The sequence below is a fragment of the Chlorocebus sabaeus genome, chromosome 5 (assembly GCF_047675955.1).
Source record: "Chlorocebus sabaeus isolate Y175 chromosome 5, mChlSab1.0.hap1, whole genome shotgun sequence".
Lineage (NCBI taxonomy): Eukaryota > Metazoa > Chordata > Mammalia > Primates > Cercopithecidae > Chlorocebus > Chlorocebus sabaeus.
In genome coordinates, this window is record NC_132908.1 from 64,724,276 (window position 1) to 64,746,103 (window position 21,828).

Sequence of the window (21,828 nt, forward strand, 5' to 3'; positions counted from 1 at the left end):
CTGCCTCGGCCTCCCAAAATGCTTGGATAATAAGCGTGAGCTACCGCACCCAGCCAAATATTTTATTTTATATTTTATTTTATTTATTATTTTTTTAGAGATGAAGTCTTGTTCTGTCACCCAGGCTGGAGTGCAGTGCCGCGATCTTGGCTCACTGCAACCTCTGCCTCCCAGGTTCAGGCAATTCCCTTGCCTCAGCTTCCCAAGTAGCTGGGACTACAAGGTATGCACTACCATGCCCAGTTAATTTTTGTATTTTTTTCAGTAGAGATGGGGTTTTACTATATGTTGGCCAGGCTGGTCTCAAACTGGTGACCTCATGTAATCTGCCCAGCTCGGCTTCCCAAAGTGCTGGGATTACAGGCATAAGCCACCATGCTGGGCCAAAAATCACTTTAAGAGCCATCTCTTAAAAACCACTTTTAAGAGCAATGGCTGGCCGGGCGCGGTGGCTCAAGCCTGTAATCCCAGCACTTTGGGAGGCCGAGACGGGCGGATCACGAGGTCAGGAGATCGAGACCATCCTGGCTAACACGGTGAAACCCCGTCTCTACTAAAAATACAAAAAACTAGCCGGGCGAGGTGGCGGGCGCCTGTAGTCCCAGCTACTCGGGAGTCTTGAGGCAGGAGAATGGCGTAAACCCGGGAGGCGGAGCTTGCAGTGAGCTGAGATCCGGCCACTGCAGTCCAGCCCAGGCTACAGAGCAAGACTCCGTCTCAAAAAAAAAAAAAAAGAGCAATGGCTACAAACTGCAGAGTTTGTTGGCTCTCACTCATCAGACTCTCTCTGGATCAACCCAGGACAATATTTCAGTGATGGGGGACACATTAGGGAACGTGGTTTCCATGGTCAGCTCCTTGGTCCACCTAGCACCCCAAGTCTTGACAGAAGGGCAGAGGCTGCATCACAACAGTACAGCTTCAGAAACAGAAGAAACAGTCAAAATCCTTGCTGAGCAGAGGCACTGGGGCTCCGGTTCATATGGCACCTAGTATGTCCCAAGCTGGGCACAGAGCACACACGCAGGAGACCCTGCTGCAGTGAGATGGACTTAGCACAGCTCCAACTGACTAGAGTTTCTTCTGCAACCCAGGCAGGCCTGGTGGTGGACAGAGGACAGAACCTTAGAAACCAGGGCCACCTGACTCTCACACCTTCCAGATACGTACAAGGCCACAGGAAGGAGACGACCCCTTTACTGTACTCTACCACCCTTTCCTGACAGCAAGTTTGAGACCCCTGCACACAGAACCCTTTTGGCAACAAGTCTGACTTCCCTTCCTGCCTCCTGAAGAGTTCTGAGGTGACAGGAACACTTCGCAGCAAGGCTCCAAACACAACACCCTTGACTCTGAAAGACTGATCTCAGACACTCCAGCCTAATTCACGACTATGGGTCTTAGATTTCAACCCACATATCAGGTTCCTTATTAGAAGAGAAAAGGTTAAACCAAAGGCTCTTAAGTTCCTTCCAGCTCTGACCTAGAGACTTCAGTTCTTCACAGAAAAATGTCTGTGCACATTGTAAATGTGCAGTGCCCAGATGCAAATCCAAGATGAGGAAGACCCTGGAACAGCAATCAAAAAGTCACTAAGAAGACATCAGGCTGGGTGCGGTGGCTCACACCTGTAATTCCAGCACTTTGGGAGGGCGAGGTGGGTGGATCACAAGGTCAGGAGTTCAAGACCAGCCTAGCCAAGATGGTAAAACCCCATCTCTACTAAAAATACAAAAAAATTAGCCAGGCGTGCTGGCAGGCGCCTTTAATCCCAGCTACTCGGGAGACTGAGGCAGAGAACTGTGTGAACCCAGGAGGTGGAGGTTGCAGTGAGCTGAGATTGCGCCACTGCACTCCAGCCTGGGTGACAAAGAAAGACTCTGTCTCAAAAAAAAAAAAAAAAAAAGATATCAAAGGAAAAGAAAGTTACAGAGCAATAGCAATATAGATGAATATAGATCCAAAAATCCTGAACAGAATAGTAGCAGACCAAATCCAACAGTATATTAAAAGGATTATACACCACAACCAAATGGGATTTATCCCACACAGGCAAGGGTGATTCAACATAAGAAAATCAGGCTGAGGCCAGGTGAGGTGGCTCATACTTGTAATCCCAGTATTTTGGGAGCCCAAGGTGGGTGGATCACTTGAGGTCAGAAGTTTGAAACCAGCCTGACCAACATGGTGAAATCCCATCTCTACTAAAACTACAAATTAGGCCAGGCACAGTGGCTCACGCCTGCAATCCCAGCACTTTGGGAGGCCAAGGCAAGAGGATCACCTGAGGTCGGGAGTTTGAGACCAGCCTGACCAACATGGAGAAACCCCGTCTCTGCTAAAAATACAAAATTAGCCGAGTGTGGTGGCCCACGCCTGTAATCCCAGCTACTTGGGAGGCTGAGGCAGGAGAATTGCTTGAACCTGGGAGGTAGAGGTTGCAGTGAGCTGAGATCGAGCCATTGCACTCCAGCCTGGGCCACAAGAGTGAAACTCCATCTCAAAAAAAAAAAAAAAAAAAATTAGCCGGGCATGGTAGTATATGCCTGTAATCCCAGCTACTTGGGAGGCTGAGGCAGGAGAATCACTTGAACCCAGGAGGCAGAGGTTGCAGTGAGCCACGATTGCGCCATTGCACTCCAGCCTGGATGACAAGAGTGAAACTCCGTCTCAAAAAAAAACAAAAGAAAAGAAAAGAAAATGATCTAAATATAAGAGGTAAGGCCCTGGGCCAAAAATCTGACACTGACCCAGTGGCACTAAAAAAAAAAAAAAAAAAATAGCCCAGGCGCATTGGCTCACGCCTGTAATCCCAGCACTTTGGGAGGCAGAGGCAGGCGGATCACGAGGTCAGGAGATTGAGACCATCCAGGTTAACACAGTGAAACCCCATCTTGACTAAAAATACAAAAAATCAGCCAGCGTGTTGGCGGGCACCTGTAGTCCCAGCTACTCAGGAGGCTGAGGCAGGAGAATGGCGTGAACCTGGCAGGCGGAGCTTGCAGTCAGCAGAGATCGCGCCACTGCACTCCAGCCTGGGCAACAGAGCAAGACTCGTCTCATAAATAAATAAATAAATAAAGGCTGGGCACAGTGGCTCACGCCTGTAATCCCAGCACTTCCAGAGGCCGAGGCGGGCAGACAACCTGAGGTCAGAAGTCTGAGACCAACCTAGCCAACATGGTGAAACCCTATCTCTACTAAAAATACAAAAAAAGTAGCCAGGCGTGGTGGCAAGTGCCTGTAATTCCAGATACTCGGGAGGCTGAGGCAGGAGAATCACTGGAACCTAGGAGGCGGAAGTTGCAGTGAGCCGAGATCGTGCCACTGCATTCCATCCTGGGTGACAGAGTGAGACTCAGTCTCAAAAGTAAATAAATAAATAAATAAATAAATAAGTAAGTAAATGAATAAGGAAAGAGCTAAAACCATAAAATTCTTAGAAGAAAGCGTAAGGGTAAATCTTCATGACCTCAGATTTCAACGGGGCTCATGCCTATAATCCCAGCACTTTGAGAGGCTGACGCAGGCAGATCACTTGAGGTCAGGTATTCGAGACCAGCCTGATCGACGTGGCAAAACCTTGTCTCAACTAAAAATACAAAAATTAGCCGGGTGTGGTGGTCCATGCCTGTAATCCCAACTACTCAGGGGGCTGAGGCAAGAGAATCGCTTGAACCCAGGAGGCGGAGGTTGCACTGAACTGAGATCATGCCACTGCACTCCTGCCTCGGAAACAGAGTGAGACTCCATCTCAAAAAAAAAAAAAAAAAAGACATCATCAAGAGGCCAGGCATGGTAGCTCATACCTGTAATACCAGTGCTTTGGGAGGCTGGGATTACAGGCACATGCTACCACACCTGGCTAATTTTTTGTATTTTTAGTAGAGATGGGGTTTCACCATATTGGTCAGGATGGTCTCAAACTCATGACCTCAGGTGATCCACCTGCCTCGGTCTCCCAAAGTGCTGGGATTACAGGAGTGAGCCACCATGCCTGGCCAACCATCTCTCTTAAAAATAACCAACTAGGGGCCGGGCGCGGTGGCTCAAGCCTGTAATCCCAGCACTTTGGGAGGCCGAGACGGGCGGATCACGAGGTCAGGAGATCGAGACCATCCTGGCTAACCTGGTGAAACCCCGTCTCTACTAAAAAATACAAAAAACTAGCCGGACGAGGTGGCGGGCGCCTGTAGTCCCAGCTACTCAGGAGGCTGAGGCAGGAGAATGGCGTAAACCCAGGAGGCGGAGCTTGCAGTGAGCTGAGATCCGGCCACTGCACTCCAGCCTGGGCGACAGAGCAAGACTCCGTCTCAAAAAAAAAAAAAAAAAAAAAAAAAAAAAACCAACTAGGCCAGACATGGTGGCTCAAGCCTGTAATCCCAGCACTTTGGGAGGACGAGACGGGCGGATCACGAGGTCAGGAGATGGAGACCATCCTGGCTAACATGGCGAAACCCCGTCTCAACTAAAAAATACAAAAAACTAGCCAGGCGAGTTGGCAGGCACCTGTAGTCCCAGCTACTCGGGAGGCTGAGGCAGGAGAATGGCGTAAACCCAGGAGGCAGAGCTTGCAGTGAGCTGAGATCCGGCCACTGCACTCCAGCCTGGGCAACAGAGCAAGAATCCCTCTCAAACATAAAAATAAAATAAAAATAACTAACTAACTAAATAAATAAATAAGAAGAAATGGGCCAGGTGCAGTGGCTGTAATCCCAGCTACTCCGGAGGCTGAGGCAGCAGAATCACTGAACCCAGGAGGTGGAGGTTGCAGTGAGCCGAGATCGCACCACTGCACTCCAGCCTGGGTGTCAGAATGAGACTCCGTCTCAAAAAAAAAAAGAAGAAATGAAGTTATGAAACATGCCACAACACAGATAAACCTTGAAAACATAATGCTATGTGAAATGGATCAGACACAAAAGGACCAATATTGTAGGACTCCCCTTACGTGAACTATCAAGAATAAGCAAATTCATAGAAACAGAAAGTAGATCAGAAGTTAACAGGGACTAGGAGGAGGGAGAAATGGAGAGTTACTGCTTAATGGGTACAGAGTTTCTGTTTGGGGTGATGGAAAAGTTCTAGAAATAGACAGTGATGTGGTGATGGTTGCACAACATTGTGGATGCAATTAATACCACTGAATTATACACTGAAAATTGATAAAATGGCATATTTTAAGTTACATATATTTTACCACACACATACACACACAAATACACACACACACACACACACACACACAGACACCAAGAATACCCCTATGGCCCTGCAAACCAGCATGGACCACATCTGGCTTTTCCCGATATGACAAGGGAGGCCCTGGCACAGAGCACAATGGACAGCATAAGAGTATTCTGGCCTCACAATGGGGCAAGAAGTCCCACACTTAGCCCACATCAAATGACAAGAGTGAAGAAAGACCCAACTCTTTTTACTTTTACCAATTTTTTATTTTTTTTATTTTTTGAGATGGAGTCTCACTCTGTTGCCCAGGCTGGAGTGCAGTGGCATAGTCTCGGCTCACTGCAACCTCTGCCTCCCAGATTCAAGCAATTCTCCTGCCTCAGCCTCCCGAGTTGCTGGGATTACAGGCACTCGCCACCACGCCTGGCTAATTTTTGTATTTTTAATAGAGACGGGGTCTCAGTGTGTTGATCAGGCTGGTCTCGAACTCTCGACCTCATGATCCACCCACCTCAGCCTCCCAAAGTGCTGTGATTACGGGCATGAGCCACAGAGCCTGGCCAGTTTTACCAATTTCTTTCTTTTTTTTTTGAGACGGAGTCTCACTCTGTCACCCAGGCTGGAGTGCAGTGGCACGATCTTGGCTCACTGCAACCTCTCTGCCTCCTGGATTCAAGCGATTCTCCTGCCTCAGCCTCCCAAGTAGCTGGGACTGTAGGCACGTGTCACCACGCCTGGCTACTTTTTTTGTATTTTTATTAGAGACAGGGTTTCACTGTGTTAGCCAGGCTGATCTTAATCTCCTGACCTCGTGATCTGCCCACTTTGGCCTCCCAGAGTGCTGGGATTACAGGCGTGAGCCACTACGCCCGGCCCAGTTTTACCCATTTATTTTTAGAGAGAAGGTATATTTCACAGGCTGGGAAGCCTATGGGCACTTTTAAGAACTGCTGCATAAGATATGGGAGCCAATGGGGCTTGAACATTCTTAATTTAAGCTCCATCAGCAGGATGTCCCCACACCCACAGGGCTCTGGTAGGAAGTGATGAAGAGGAGAGAAGAGACAAGGTCTTCAGCCTCAGGGCTGAGATGGCTGTTGGAGACTGCAGGAAGGTACCAGCTCTGCCACCCACCCTCAGGTGAAAGGGCTAGTAACCACTACCCCCAACCCTAGACCTCCCAGGGGCTCCTGGAATCTCACCTGACAGTTTCATCTTGACATCTAATACCTTAGCCACAGCTCAGCAGGCTGGCAATCTTGTTGCTATCAGAACCTGCCCCAGAAAAGAAATCAACAGCCTCTACAACAAAGGGGAACTCTGGGACCTCAGTTACAAAATGATCCTTGGAAGATGGTTCAGGAAAAACACCAACTGATATTTAGGTCTGAAATGAGGGCTAATATTCAGTGTTAGGAATTTTATTTCATAGTCTAATGGGCCCACTTAAGGCCATAGTCAATGCCACGTGTGCTGGCTCACACCTGTAATACCAGCCTTTGATAGGCCAAGGCAGGAGGATTGCTAGTGCCCAAGAGTTTGAGGCTGCAGTGAGTTATGATCACACCACTGCACTCCAGCCTAGGTGACAGAGCAAGCAAGACCTTGCCTCCAAAAGTAAATAAATAGACGGGCATGGTGGCTCACGCCTGTAATTCCAGCACTTTGGGAGGCCGAGACAGGCAGATCACGAGGTCAGGAGTTTGAGACCAGCCTGACCAACATGGTGAAACCCCACCTCTACTAAAAATACAAAAATTAGCCAGGCATGGTGGTGCGCACCTGTAATTCCAGCTACTCAGGCAAGAGAATTGCTTGAACCCGGGAGGCAGAGGTTGCAGTGAACCAAGATCGCACCACTGTACTCCAGCCTAGGCGACAGATTGAGACTCCGTCTCAAAAAAAAAAAAAAAAAGAAGCCAGGTGCGGTGGCTCACACCTGTAATCCCAGCTCTTTGTGAAGCCAAGGTGGGCAGATCATGAGGTCAAGAGATCGAAACCTTCCTGGCCAAAATGGTGAAACCCCGTCTCTACTAAAAATACAAAAATTAGCTGGGCATGATGGCGCATGCCTGTAGTCCGAGCTACTAGGGAGGATGAGGCAGGAGAATCACTTGAACCCAGGAGGTGGAGGTTGCAGTAAGCCAAGATCACGCCATTGCACTCCAGGCTAGGCGACAGAGTAAGACACCGCCTCAAAAAAAAAAAAAAAAGTAAATAAATAAAGCAAGCTACAGTCCATCATGACACTGGCTGCTACGTATAAGCTGCTCCTCCAGCAAGCATCCATATGCACCTCTTCCCCAGGAAGCCATGCAGTCACCCACTGAGCCCAATTCTGTGTATGCTTCCCACTAAGAGGAAGGGCATTACAGTGATGAGTGGCCTGGGCCCCAGCACTATTCATAAAAAATATAGGCCAGACCAGGCACAGCGGCTCACGCCTGTAATCCCAGCACTTTGGGAGGCTGAGGCAGGAGGACCACAAGGTCAAGAAATCGAAAGTGGGCCAGGCGCGGAGGCTCACGCCTGTAATTCCAGCACTTTGAGAGGCTGAGGCAGGAGGATCACGAGGTCAGGAGATCGAGACCACCCTGGCTAACACAGTGAAACCTGTCTCCACTAAAAAACTACAAAAAAAAAAAAAAATTAGCCAGGCGCAGTGGTGGGCACCTGTAGTCCTAGCTACTCGGGAGGCTGAGGCAGGAGAATGGCATGAACCCAGGAGGCAGAGCTTGCAGTGAGCCAAGATCCCGCCACTGCACTCCAGCCTGGGTGACAAAGTGAGACTCCGTCTCAAAAAAAAAAAAAAAAAAGAAATCAAAACAATCCTGGCCAATATGGTGAAGCCCCATAAAATACAAAAATACAAAAATTACCTGGCATGGTGGTGCGTGCCTATAGTCCCAGCTACTCAGGAGGCTGAGGCAGGAGAATCGCTTAAAACTGGGAGTCAGAGGTTGCAGTGAGCTGAGATCACACCACTGCACTCCAGCCTGGCAACGGAGGGAGACTCCGTCTCAAAAAAAAAAAAAAAAAAGAATAGGCCAGAAAGCAAAGAGGCCTCAAGTTCGGGTGCTCATATGGAGAAAAGTGGTTCTGTGTATGGGTCAGGAGACCCTCGTGTGCCCAATGTCACCAGCACTATCAAAGCACCCAGAGACAAAAGGGGCAGAACAGCCCGTATCGGTGGCCCTAGGCAGGTTACACACCCTTGGTTCTGAGTTCCTTCTCTAACGTACTAACAGAGTCTCAAGTACCAAACCTTGACTTTCTAGAGCCTGCCACATTCAAAAACCCAAATGCACTGCCCTTAACCAGAGGGTGTAGCCACTAATGCCCCAGGGCTCTGGGCCCTAACCTCCACCTCTATGGCCCTGTGTAATTACAGAGCTGAAGTACACAAGCATAGCAGTGTGTGAACACCACAAATGTCCTTAGGTACTCAGACACTACCCTTAACTTTAGTTACAGGTGTTCATCCACACACTGGCCTTGATTTGGCTGGCTTGTAATTTTTTTTTTTTTTTAGATGGAGTTTTGCTTGTTTCCCTGGCTGAAGTGCAATGGCGCAACCATAGCTCATTGCAACCTCCACCTCCCAGGTTCAAGCAATGCTCCTGCCTCAGCCTCCTGAGTAGCTAGGATTACAGACATGCGCCACCATGTCTGGCTAATGTTTGTATTTTTAGTAGAAATGAGGTTTCGCCATGTTGGTCAGGCTGGTCTCAAACTCCTGACCTTGGGGGATCCACCCACCTCTGCCTCCCAAAGTGCTGGGATTACAGGCATGAGCCACCGCATCTGGCCTAAAAAAAATCTTACATATTCTTTAACAGTCAGAAAAAAAAATTTGGCTGGGCACGGTGGCTCAAGCCTGTAATCCCAGCACTTTGGGAGGCTGAGACGGGCGGATCATGAGGTCAGGAGATCGGGACCATCCTGGCCAACACGGTGAAACTCCGTCTCTACTAAAAAATACAAAAAAACTAGCCGGGCAAGGTGGCGGGTGCCTGTAGTCCCAGCTACTCGGGAGGCTGAGGCAGGAAAATGGCGTAAACCCGGGAGGCAGAGCTTGCAGTGAGCTGAGATCCGGCCACTACACTCCAGCCTGGGCGACAGAGCAAGACTCCGTCTCAAAAAAAAAAAAAAAAAAAATTCAGGCCACGATCTTGCCACTGCACTCCAGCCTAGGTGACAAGAGTGAGACCCTGCCTCAAATTTAAAAAAAAAAAAAAAAAAAAAAAAAAAAAGGCTAGGTGCAGTGGCTCACACCTGTAATCCCAGTACTTTGGGAGGCCAAGACAGGCAGATCACTTGAGCCCCAGGAGACCACCCTGGACAAGTGGTGAAATTCCATTTCTACTTAAAAAAAAAAAAAAAAAAGGCCGGGCGCAGTGGCTCACGCCTGTAATCCCAGCACTTTGGGAGGCAGAGGTGGGCGGATCACAAGGTCAGGAGATCAAGAGCATCCTGGCTAACATGGTGAAACCCTGTCTCTACTAAAATACAAAAAAATTAGCCAGGCATGGTGGCGGGCACCTATAGTCCCAGCTACTTGGGAGGCTGGGCATGAACCCAGGAGGCAGAGCTTGCAGTGAGCCAAGATCATGCCACTGCACTCCAGCCTGGGTGACAGAGCCAGACTCCATCTCAAAAAAAAAAAAAAAAAAATTAGCTCAGCATGATGGCATGTGTCTATAGTCCCAGCTACTCAGGAGGCTAAGGTGAGAGAATCTCTTGAGCACAAGGGGAGGTTACAGAGCCGTGATCATAACACTGCAGTCCAACCTGGGCAACAGAGTGAGATCCTGCCTCAAAAAAATGAATAAATAGGCTGGGCACAGTGGCCCACGCCTATAATCCCAGCACTTTGGAAGGCTGAGGTGGGAGGATGACCTAAGGTCAGGAGTTCAAGACCAGCCTGACCAACATGGAGAAACCCCGTCTTTACTAAAAATACAAAATTAGCCAGGCATGGTGGTGTATGCCTGTAATCCCAGCTATTCAGGAGACTGAGGCAGGAGAATCGCTTGAACCTGGGAAGTGGAGGTTATGGTGAACTGGAGATCGTGCCATGGCACTCCAGCCTGGGCAACAAGAGTGAAACTCCATCACAAAATAAATAAACAAATTACATAATTTTAAAGAAAGGCCGGGGCCGGGCGCGGTGGCTCAAGCCTGTAATCCCAGCACTTTGGGAGGCCGAGACGAGCGGATCACAAGGTCAGGAGATCGAGACCATCCTGGCTAACACAGTGAAACCCCGTCTCTACTAAAAAATACAAAAAACTAGCTGGGCGAGGTGGCGGGCGCCTGTAGTCCCAGCTACTCGGGAGGCTGAGGCAGGAGAATGGCGTAAACCCGGGAGGCGGAGCTTGCAGTGAGCTGAGATCCGGCCACTGCACTCCAGCCCGGGCGACAGAGCGAGACTCCGTCTCAAAAAAAAAAAAAAAAAAAAAAGGAAAGGCCGGGCGCGGTGGCTCACGCCTGTAATCCCAGCACTTTGGGAGGCCAAGACGGGTGGATCACGAGGTCAGGAGATCGAAACCATCCTGGCTAACACAGTGAAACCCCGTCTCGACTAAAAAATACAAAAAACTAGCCGGGCGTGGTGGCGGGCGCCTGTAGTCCCAGCTGCTCAGGAGGCTGAGGGAGGAGAATGATGTGAACCTGGGAGGTGGAGCTTGCAGTGAGCCAAGATCGCGCCACTGCACTCCAGCCTGGGTGACAGAGCAAGACTCCGTCTCCAAAAAAAAAGTTTTTTATAGGTAAAATAAAAATATTTTGATTTTTTTTTTGAGATGGAGTCTCACTCTGTTGCCCAGGCTGGGGTGCAGTGGTACAGTCTCAGCTCACTGCAAACTCCACCTCCTGGGTTCAGGTGATTCTCCTGCCTCAGCCTCCCAAGTAGCTGGGATTACAGGCGCCTGCCACCACACCCAGCTAATATTTTTTTACTTCTAGTAGAGATAGGGTTTCGCCATGTTGGCCAGGCTGGTTTCAAACTCCTGACCTTGTGATCTGCCCACCTCAGCCTCCCAAAGCACTGGGATTACAGGCGTGAGCCACCGCACCCGGCCTATTTTGATTTTTATAGAAGTAAATATAACTACTGACAAACTCCTGGTGCAAGTTGTTATTAAAACAGAGAATTCCATTTTTTTTAAAAGTCCATGCCAATTTCAGATACATGGCTTTATAAACTGGGTTAGAATCAGTTCTACTCAGCAATCCAACCCCTCCCTCTGTTTCTTTCCTCTTGGTTCAGCTCTGCCTTGGGACTCTCCTTTAGAAGAAATAAGCTGAGCCCTCAGACCATCTGGGCCTCTATCCACTTCTTATCTTCCAACCGCCTCCATGCTGAGGGCTGGTAGATTTCATCTCATGATGAAACTCTGACCAGTAAATTACAGCTGCCAGGTGTGCTGTGCATTGAGAAAAATTCTGGGCTCTGTCTGGACAAGAACAAGCGCTACTGTCAATCAGCAATGTTGGTCATAGAAGCTGAGGGTATTGTGGGGTATTGGAGCCTTCACACTTGCCATCCCTGACCTAAACTAAACCCCCCTGAAACCCCAAGCATCTCTAAGTCCAAAAGTTAAGAGAGAAGAAATGGCATAAGAGGGGTGCCAAGGGCTTCCCCAGTCCCTCCCCAACTTTCCTACATAGTACAGAGCATCTTGTTCTGGCCCCTTCATGACAGAAGGGCTGGGCTCTGTTCCACTACCAAGTCACAACACCAACGATCCCAGAATTACAAAGACATTTTATACAGATTTTGAACAGAATTTCTGGAGAGGCAGAGGAACATCTTTGCATTTAGACATAATTACCCATCCCTCTTCCACTGATGAGTCCCTTCTTTCCAACTTGACCCGACCACACAGACCCACTCTGGGGCCCTTTATTCCTTCCCAATGGTCCCATAATAGGAATGGCACACGGTGCCTGCCACATGGGGCTGCTAGGTTCATCCTCCTGTGCTCTGGCCTGATGAGCTCCTGCTTCTCTTCTAACAAGGAATCTCCCTTACATGGTGACCCATACAGGGAAAAGACCAAAAGTTCCAGAGAACAAAAACATCAGAGACAGAAAGGAAGGAGGTGAAGTGAATTCTAGGAATTTCTCTAAAAGCTAATCCTTGACCAAGGAAGGCCCCAGCTATAAAGAAGGCAACAATGCTCCCCAGCTCGCAGTTGGAGCCTGGGTAGCAACACACAGTGAGGAGGGAGGCCCTACCAGAAAAGTGGCCACAGGCCAGGCGTGGTGGTGACTCATGCCTGTAATCTCAGTACTTTGGGAGGCTGAGGCAGGAGGATTGATTGAGCCCAGGAGTTCCAGACCAGCCTAGGAAATACAGCGAGACCCTATCTCTACAAAAAATTTAAAAATTAGCCCGGGCTGGGGATGGTGGCTCACACCTGTAATCCCAGCACTTTGGGAGGCTGACGTGGGCAGATCACTTGAGGTTAGGAGTTCAAAACCAGCCTGGCCAACATGGCAAAACCTCGTCTCTACTAAAAATACCAAAATTAGCCAGGTGTCATGGCACATGCCTGTAATTCCAGCTACTCAGGAGGCTGAGGCATGAGAATCACTTGAACCCTGGGAGACGGAGGTTGCAGTGAGCCGAGATTACTCCACTGAACTCCAGCCTGGGTGACACAGTGATACTCTGTCTCAAAAAATAAATTAAACAAATAAAATAAAAATTAGCCAGGCATGGTGGCATGCACCTGCAGTCCCAGCTATTCAGGAGGCTGAGGTAGGAAGACTGCTTGAACCCAGGAGGTCGAGGCTGCAGTGAGCCATGATTGTGCCACTGCACTCCAGCCTGAGTGACACAGCGAGACCCTCCCTATCTCAAAAAAAAAAAAAAAAAAAAAAAAAAAGAGCAAAGAACAGTGGCCACTATCGAGACTCCAGTTTTCTTACCCCGTGTTCCAGAACCCAAACATCTTACCCTGTGTTCCAGAACCCAAACATTCCATGTCTCCACAAATAGCACAACGTGTTACCTGAGTAGAAGAGCAGCCCAAAGCTCAGCATCTGCCTGTAAGGCCATCAACTCCAGAGAGGCAGTCCGGGAAAACAGGGAACAACCACGGCCTGTACCTGCCTTGGGCAAGGACAGCACCTTCTTCTCAGGGCGGGCAGGACAAGGCCTTCCCCAGATGACATATGAGCACCAAAGTTCCCAACAACACTGTACAATGCATGTAGACTGGAACTTGGTGAGGAGACCCAGAGTGAGAAGCCAGCCACAGCTGTCTCTCAGCTGGAAGGGCCTAAGCTTAGATGGCCCTCCAGACCAGGAATGTGGCAGGTGAGATCTTAATCAAGGTAACTTAATTAACAGTGGCTCTCTAGGTCTCCATAGAAAATCACTTTGGCTGATTCTGGCTCACAAGAGGAGATGCTTGGGTATAAAACATGCGACATTACTGTCTTTCAGATGGGAGGTGGCAAAACCAAAATACCAGAACTCTGGCACAAGCAGAGTCTTCTCACCTCCGAGAAGCCTCCTGGCTACCAGTCTTTCACACCCCATCCCTGCATCTCTCCATATAGAAGGGCCAGCCAAGAGAAAAAAAAGACAACCGCTATGAGAAAACCATGCTAGAGCCAAAGACCTAAAGTCACTGGCCCATCCTGGACAGAGTTCTTGGCCAGAGAAGCCTGGCTGAACCAGACTGGCAGATCTCTTCTTCTCTTCTTCACTCTCAAAAGCATGGGTAGATCCACAGCCCCCCACACTGCCACTGCCCTCAGGATAAAGCCCACGCTCCCCGGTCACAGCACACAAGGTATTTTCTTCTTTATCTTTTTGAGACAGAGTCTCACTCTGTCACCCAGGCTGGAGAGCAGTGGTGTGATCTCAGCTCACTGCAACCTCCACCTCCCAGGTTCGAGTGATTCTCCTGCCTCAGCCTCCCAAGTAGCTGGGATTACAGGCACACACCACCATTATTATTAGCACCTGGCTAATTTTTGTATTTTTAGTAGAGATGGGGTTTTAGTAGAGATGTTGGCCAGGCTGTTCTCGAACTCCTGAACTCAAGTGATCCACCCACCTCAATCTCCTAAAGTGCCGGGATTACAGGCATGAGCCAGGACACACACAAGGTATTTTCAGTCTGGCCCTGCTGACCTCATGCTCTGCACTCCATGTCATTTTATGCACTTTTTCTTCTGCCTGAATCATCTGCTTCTCGCTTTGTTCACCTAGAACACTCTAACTCCTCTTTCGAGAGTCCACATCATCACCTCTTCTATGATTCTATGATGTTTTCCTCAAACTCTGAAGTACAGTCCATCATCCAGGCCACCCTTGGATATGGCACACACTGTGGACTGACCCTTCGACACCACCTGTGGGGCCTCATGCCTGTGCTCCTGGGGCCCAGGCTGGGACAAAACAATGGGTACGGACAGGCGTGGTGGCTCACGCCTGTGATCCCAGCACTTTGGGAGGCCGAGACGGGCGGATCACGAGGTCAGGAGATCGAGACCACGGTAAAACCCCGTCTCTACTAAAAATACAAAAAAATTAGCCGGGCGTGTTGGCAGGCGCCTGTAGTCCCAGCTACTCAGGAGGCTGAGGCAGGAGAACAGCGTGAACCCGGGAGGCGGAGCTTGCAGTGAGCTGAGATCACGACACTGCACTCCAACCCGGGCGACAGAGCGAGACTCTGTCTCAAAAAAAAAAAAAAATGGGTACAGCCAGGCGTGGTGGCTCACGCCTGTAATCCCAGCACTTTGGGAGGCCGAGGAGGGCGGATCATGAGGTCGAGAGATCGAGACCATCCTGGCCAACATGGTGAAACACCATCTCTACTAAAAATACGAAAATTAGCTGGGTGTGGTGGTGCACACCTGTAGTCCCAGCTATTCGGGAGGCTGAGGCAGGAGAATTGCTTGAACCCAGGAGGCAGAGGTTTGCAGTGAGCCAAGATTGTGCCACTGCACTCCAACCTGGCAACAGAGCGAGACTCCGTCTCAAAACAGCAACAACAACAAAAACAATGGGTGCTGTGCCCTGGTGTCTGGAATGAATGAGTAAGTGCACTGCTGCCTGGCCAAAGGAAGTCAGCTGCAGGAGCAAGGGAAGGCTGGCTGGCTGTGGTCAGAGGCCCCTGCTCCGGGCCTGGGCCCGGACACTAGCTACAGAGGAGAATGCCCCTACCCCTCTCCATGCCATCCCGTGCTCTAGCCCAGGCCTACTACTCTTGGGTAAAGCAACCATCACATGTCAGGAGGTCTCCGCCACTGGGATGATGTTACAGTCTATTTTGAGGGTCACACTGGAGCATCTGTCGGCCTAGCCAGCCACACCCTCCATGTGTCATCACTAAGAGCCAGGGACACCCACAGGTCCATGAACTCTGTCTGTGGACGTTGCTCCTCCCCAGGGACTCTCAGCTTCAGGCCCTCCTTCGATTCCTAGAAAGACCTAGATGCCCCTTATCTCCTGGCACCACTGGCAGTGCTCTGATGTCTCCTCACCCCACCAGACCCGCTCCCCGAATTCACAGCTCTGGTGACTCGGCAAAATGCAGCTGAAGCCTATCAGTCTGTGCCAAGCTCTTAGCTCAAACACAGTCCCTCCTTCTCCACAGTGCTCTGTTATACTTGAGGAGTGCCCAGAAAGCCTAGCACCCAGATGTCAAGCTAGTTACCCATTAGACTCATAGGTCTAACAGGTCTCGCCTGCTGGGGAACTCCTACTCATCCCTCGCAACTGTTCTCAAGCTCTGCCTCCTCTTGCAGACTTTCAGTCCACTCTCTACTGAATGGGCCACAGGCTTCCTGAGGACAAAGCTGATCTGTGCTGGCTTTACCTCTGTTCTCCCTACACCTAGTATAGGACCTAGCACATAGTAGGTATATATAAATATTCTGTGAAACCTTGACATGAAACTTTCCTTATTAGGCTAGCTTAGTGTGTTCTTCTCCAAAAGATATTGTCAAAACAAAGGACGTTCTGGAGAACAATGACACTAACAACTGGGTTTATAAATACCTTTTACAAAGGAAGGGTACTCAAAACTACAGAAAAGCAAGTTTACAGATTAAATGGAACAGTAAGTTGATCAAGCCTGGCCCACAGCATGTCACAATTCTCTGGCCCCACAAAGCACCATGTACCTTTCAGCTCTGTCCCCTAACACTGCAATCTGGTAGGAATCCAACAGAACATTCCTTCACTCTACCCAGGGAAGGAAGGCAATAGCTACAATGGAGAAAGGCAGCAGCAGCATGAACATGTGTGCCTAGGATCAGGCGAGGACATCTGATTCAGGCTACTCCACTGCACACCCTAAGCCCTGCAGCCAGGGTAGGACACCAAACATCCCAGGGACTCAGGGTTCACTCACAAAACAGGAATGTACACGATCATCTGCTCTAGCCACTTGCCAGAGATGCTGTGAGGATCAAACTAGATAACACAGGCAAGCTAGACAACCAGTTAATGCTTGGGTCATGGACTAAACCAGGATCAAAAACACACCTCCAAAATCCATGGGACGCTGGCCATGGTGGCTCATGCCTGCAATCCCAGTGCTCTGGATCACTTTGAGGCAGGAGGATCACCTGAGGCTAGGAGTTGGAGACCAGCCTGGACAACACAGCAAGATCCCATCTCTATAAAACAGTTTTAAAAAAATTTATATATCAGCCAGGCACGGTGGCTCATGCCTGTAATCCCAGCACTTTGGGAGGCTGAGGTGGAAGAAACACTTGAGCCCAGGAATTCAAGACCAGCCTAGGAAACATTGTGAGACCCCATCTCTACAAAAAATAAGAAAAAGAGTCAAGCATGATGGTACACGCCTATAGTCCCAGCTACTCAGGAAGCTGAGGTGGGAGGATTGACTGAGTCCAGGAAGTTGAGGCGGCAGTGAGCTGTGATGCTATTGCACTCCAGCCTAAGCAACAGAGTGAGACCCTGTCTCAAAAAAAAAAAAAAAAAAAAAAAATCTACAGAAAAAGGGAGATGAGCCAATTAATGTCTGCCTGCCCTGTGTAACTGCCTTTGGCCTCCTCAAAACCACACCTGGCCCATACTAACATGTGACTGCATCCCAGCCATGAGAAGGCTTTCGGGGATTCTGTAAAGAGACCATGAGGAGCTATTCATACTCTTGCCATCTGACAGTGGTCAACTGAAGCAGGCTACCACAGGCATACATGACCTGAGACCTTTCTAAAACTGATGTTTCCTTGCTGGGCATCATGGCTCATGCCTGTAATCCTAGCACTTTGGGAGACTGATGCAGGCAAATCACTTGAGGTCAGGAGTTCGAAACCAGACTGGCCAACATGGCAAAACCCCATCTCTACTAAAAACACAAAACTTAGCCAGGCATGGTAGCGTATGCCTGTAATCCCAGTTACTCGGGAGGCTGAGGCATGAACCCAGAAAGTAGAGGTTGCAGTGAGCTGAGATTGAGTCACCGCACTCCAGCCTGGGTGATAAGGGAGACTGCCTGGCAAATAAATTAATTAATTAATTACCATCTGATGTTTCTAGATCAGCTCAACAGCTATGCTTACCACACGTAAAATGCTGGGAATAGATGCCCACCTTTCTTTAGACTTCCAGTCAACACCTATAGTTCACCAATCTAACATGACACAGGGCCTTTTCCAGCAAGATTGACTAAAACTGAAATGTTAAAAGCCAGTTGAAAGAATCCAGATCTCCAACATAACCAGACCTCATCTCTCAAAAAATACAAAAAGAAAAAAAGAATCCAGGTCTCTAAGTATAAACACTTTCCTTCTGAAGTTGGTCTCTGCTCTCTAGCTAGATAACTAATTCAGCTGTTATCTATGATAAAGACTAGAAGAAAACGATCCATTTTCTTCCCTGCAAGTTTAAGAAGTGCACCTCAGTTTCTCTGGCAGTATGAGACTCTAGCACCACCATTTCAGTCAATATTATTTTTGAGGTGCTTGTTTAAAGGGGCTATTCTCATTCACACTAGTTCAAGCACACTAAATACATGTGCTTCTATCAGATGGTGGAAGGGGAAAATAGGAGCTTTGAAGACTTCCTATAAATTTAACTTTCCTATCTGTAAATGCACTAGATGGGGATAAAAATGAAAGCCAGCCGGGTACAGTAGCTCATGCCTATAGTCCCAGCAGTTTGAGACACCAAGGTGGGAGGATCACTCGAGCCCAGGAGTTTGAGACCAGCCTGGGCAACACAGGAAGACCGCATCTCTACAAACAATTTTTAAAATTAGGCTGGGTGCACTGGCCCACACCTGTAATCCCAGCACTTTGGGAGGCCGAGGCAGGTAGATAATCTGAGGTCAGGAGTTTGAGACCAGCCTGACCAACAGGGAGAAACCCCGTCTCTACTAAAAATACAAAATTAGCCAGGCATGGTGGCACATGCCTGTAAGCCCAGCTACTCAGGAGGCTGAGGCAGGAGAATCACTTGAACCCAGGAGGCAAAGGCTGTGGTGAGCTGAGATCGCGCCATTGCACTCCAGCCTGGGCAACAGGAGTGAAACTCCATCTCAAAAAAAAAAAAAAAAATTAGCTAGGCGTGGTGGCATGCACCTGTATTCCCAGCTACTCAGGAGGCTGAGGTGGGAGGATAACTTGAGCCCAGAAGGTCGAAGCTGCAGTGAGCTGTGATCTTGCCACTGCACTCCAGCCTGGGAGACAGAGCAACACCCCATCTCGTTTAAAAAAAAAAAAAGAGAGAGAGAGAAAGATGCAGTAGCTTCCCATGATCAGAATTTCGGAGGCACAGAATTCTGGAGTTCAGGCAGCTTAGATGCTGGCCTGGATCCCCACAGTGTAGATCAGGAGACTGAAGCTCCAACATCGACCCAAGACCACAGAGACCTCACAGGCAGAGAAGTTACATCACTGAGGAAGTAGACGAGGCTCTGACTCTGGCAGTGTTGCCCCCAGCCTAGTCCCTTGGTCAAGCATTTTGCATGCACCACAAAGCAGATAGTCCCTAGGGGAAAGAAGTTCTCAGTGTCTGAGAACACACTCTTAGCGTTGGCATGGTCACCAGAGGGGTTGGCAAACTTCAGACACCAAACCTAAAGTCTGATGAGGAAAGCCTTTCCAAGATAGCTGCAGTCATGTTATTTCATAACTTAAACACCTGCTTCATCACAATTACTAGGGAAAAAAGGGAGACTGAGAGAAAGAAGAAAAAGAAAAAGAAAAATTAAGTATCTCCTTTATGATTTCCTGTATCTGCTTGGATCATCCTAAAATAGGGAGTCTCCCTAATGCTGACTTTTTTTTGTTTGGTTTTGGGACGGAGTCTCCCTCTGTTGCCCAGGCTGGAGTGCAGTGGCATAATCTCAGCTCACTACAACCCCCGCCTCCCGTGTTCAAGTGATTCTCATGCCTCAGCCTCCGAAGTAGATGGGATTACAGGTGCACGCCACCACACTCAGCTAATTTTTGAATTTTTTTTGTAGAGATGGGATTTTACCATGTTGGCCAGGCTGGTCTTGAACTCCTGATCTGAAGTGATCTGACCGCCTCGGCCTTCTAAAGTGCTGGGATTACAGGTATGCCAGCTAATTTTTTTTGCATTTTTAGTAGAGACAGGGTTTCACCATGTTTTCCAGGCTGGTCTCCAACTCCTGACCTCAGGTGATCTGCCCATCTTAGCCTCCCAAAGTGCTGCGATTACAGGCATGAGCCACCGTGCCGGGCTCCTAATGCTGACTTTAATGAGGACCTTCCTAAAGCTGATCCAACTAGTAGTGTTCAAGTCCTTGGACTGAAAAACAAGTTTATGAGCAGCAAGGTCACCTGATTCAGACCATGTGTAGGCTGTTTACACTGAGATGACAGGTCAGTGGCCACAGCAGCTTTCATGAATGCTGCAAAGACTCTACTATCTCTTTGAAGGCTACCAGGGCCTTTACATGACTAAATGCCATAAAAAAGAACCTCATGAATACAGTAAGAATGTGAAAGGAAGGAAGTCACAAAAACACCACATGCTTATGAGGGAAACCCCATTTTGGACACTAAATTTTTAAAGTAAACTTGTTACTTGTTTGCCTAACCTTCTAGGTATCAAATTACATCATCACTAAAAAGAATCCCCTGCTTTACCCCCAACACACCCACTGGCCATCAAGATCTGCTGCTTCGACCAGACTGTGCTCACAGTCAGGAAACAGTGGCAGCCTAGACCCATGCGGCTCACCAGCTCACATCAGCAAGTGCCAGCCAAGGGACCTGAACTCTGACCACAGGGATCAGCTCGTGTTCAGGGAAAGAGGGTGGTCATAAACAGCTTACCCATCTCTTCCTTTGCTGACAATCTTCACTTCAAAGTAATAAATGCCGCAGGCAGCAGGTATGGGGTGGGTGGCACGCACCGAGGCCGCATCTTTGTGATTTTTGCCATGACCTAACAGGGGAGGGCAAGGAAAAAATTTCAGCAGAAGGAAATGCAAATGGAAGCCTCATTTTTCTCTGCAACTCCTCCATGGCAACTCCACTCCTCTGTGGCCAAAGGAAGCGCTTACACAGTCCAAGGAATCATTAGGCAACTGAGTAAACACTTAAACCTTCCACCTGTGCCTCACCTCCTCCTGACAACAGCAGTCCTGCCTAAGACACTGCCCATACAAACAAAACAAGGGTACAGGCAATGTGAGAGACACCCACAAGGGTACAGGCAATGTGAGAGATACCCAAGTGCTGCTGGCAGCCTCTCTAGAATCCAGGCAGCCCACCTAGGAGGCCAGGGGAAGGAGGAGGCCGACCTGTAAGACACCCCCCAAACTCTAGCACGGAACCCCAGGCCCAGTCTAGGTGCCTAGCAGGTGGGCAAACCCATGAGTCTCAGGCTAATGTAATGGCAGGGATGTGACCACCCCTTTCTTCTAAGCAGTGGCGAAGGGTCCCGCTGGAGTTGGAGCCTGCCTAGGACAAGCAGGGAGGTCCTGGAGTGGAAAGTCCGGCCCAGCACTGGGTTTGGACACCTGTTGCGGTTCTCTTGACTGCAGGTGTCTCGGGACTGAGAACAGTCAACCCTCGGCCTGGTCAGCCGCACCACCCTGGACATCCTGAAAGGGCCAAGGCCTAACTTGGAGCACCTAGGCAGGCAAAGGGAGGTGATGGGGCGGGGGCCTGGCCGCAGAGCCACCCCACGGACGCTCTAGCCTTGATTCCCCGCAGCCTGACGGGCCGATACCTTTGTAGTGGACGCGGAGGTTGCCCTGGGAGAGACCAATGTAGTTGTATTTGTCCTTGGGGCTCCAGGAGCGCGGCAGCGGAGTCTCTTGCTGGTTGACCGCGGGATACAGGCGCTGCAAGCGCCGGCTCAGCTCCTGCTCCCCGGGAGACGGCAGACCGCCCCCAGCGCCCCCGCCGGAGGAGTCCCCAGCCTGCGGGTTCCCAGCTCCCGGGTCTGCCGTCGCTGCCGCCATCTTGGAGGGAGCCGCTATTGTGTCACTGGGGGCGGGGAGGAGCGGGACCAGATCCGCCACGCTCAGCCAATGGCCCGTGAGCCTCCCTGGGCCGCAGGGAAACCGAGTCCGAGTCCGGCACCTCTCTTTGGACACTGACACGCCTTTGCCACATTTCGAACTCCATACCCCACAATGCAGAGCTCTCGAGAGGCGG

General features: G+C 49.5%; 1 protein-coding gene across 3 annotated transcripts in view; it reads right to left on the bottom strand.

Annotated features, from left to right (window-relative positions):
• Positions 1 to 21,706, bottom strand: part of RANBP10 (RAN binding protein 10) — an 80,920-nt gene extending 59,214 nt beyond the window's left edge. Inside the window, exons 1-2 of one of the 3 annotated variants that reach the window (XM_073015487.1) lie at positions 21,398 to 21,706; positions 20,497 to 20,608 (exon numbers count right to left, since the gene is read on the bottom strand). In XM_073015487.1, coding sequence (XP_072871588.1) covers positions 20,497 to 20,608; positions 21,398 to 21,632 — 347 coding nt within the window. In that variant the 5' untranslated portion in view covers positions 21,633 to 21,706. Of the gene's footprint in view, positions 1 to 20,496; positions 20,609 to 21,397 lie in introns of those variants that run through there. The other 2 variants (XM_007993923.3, XM_073015488.1) reach the window with 2 other exon arrangements.
• Positions 21,707 to 21,828: the final 122 nt, after the last annotated feature.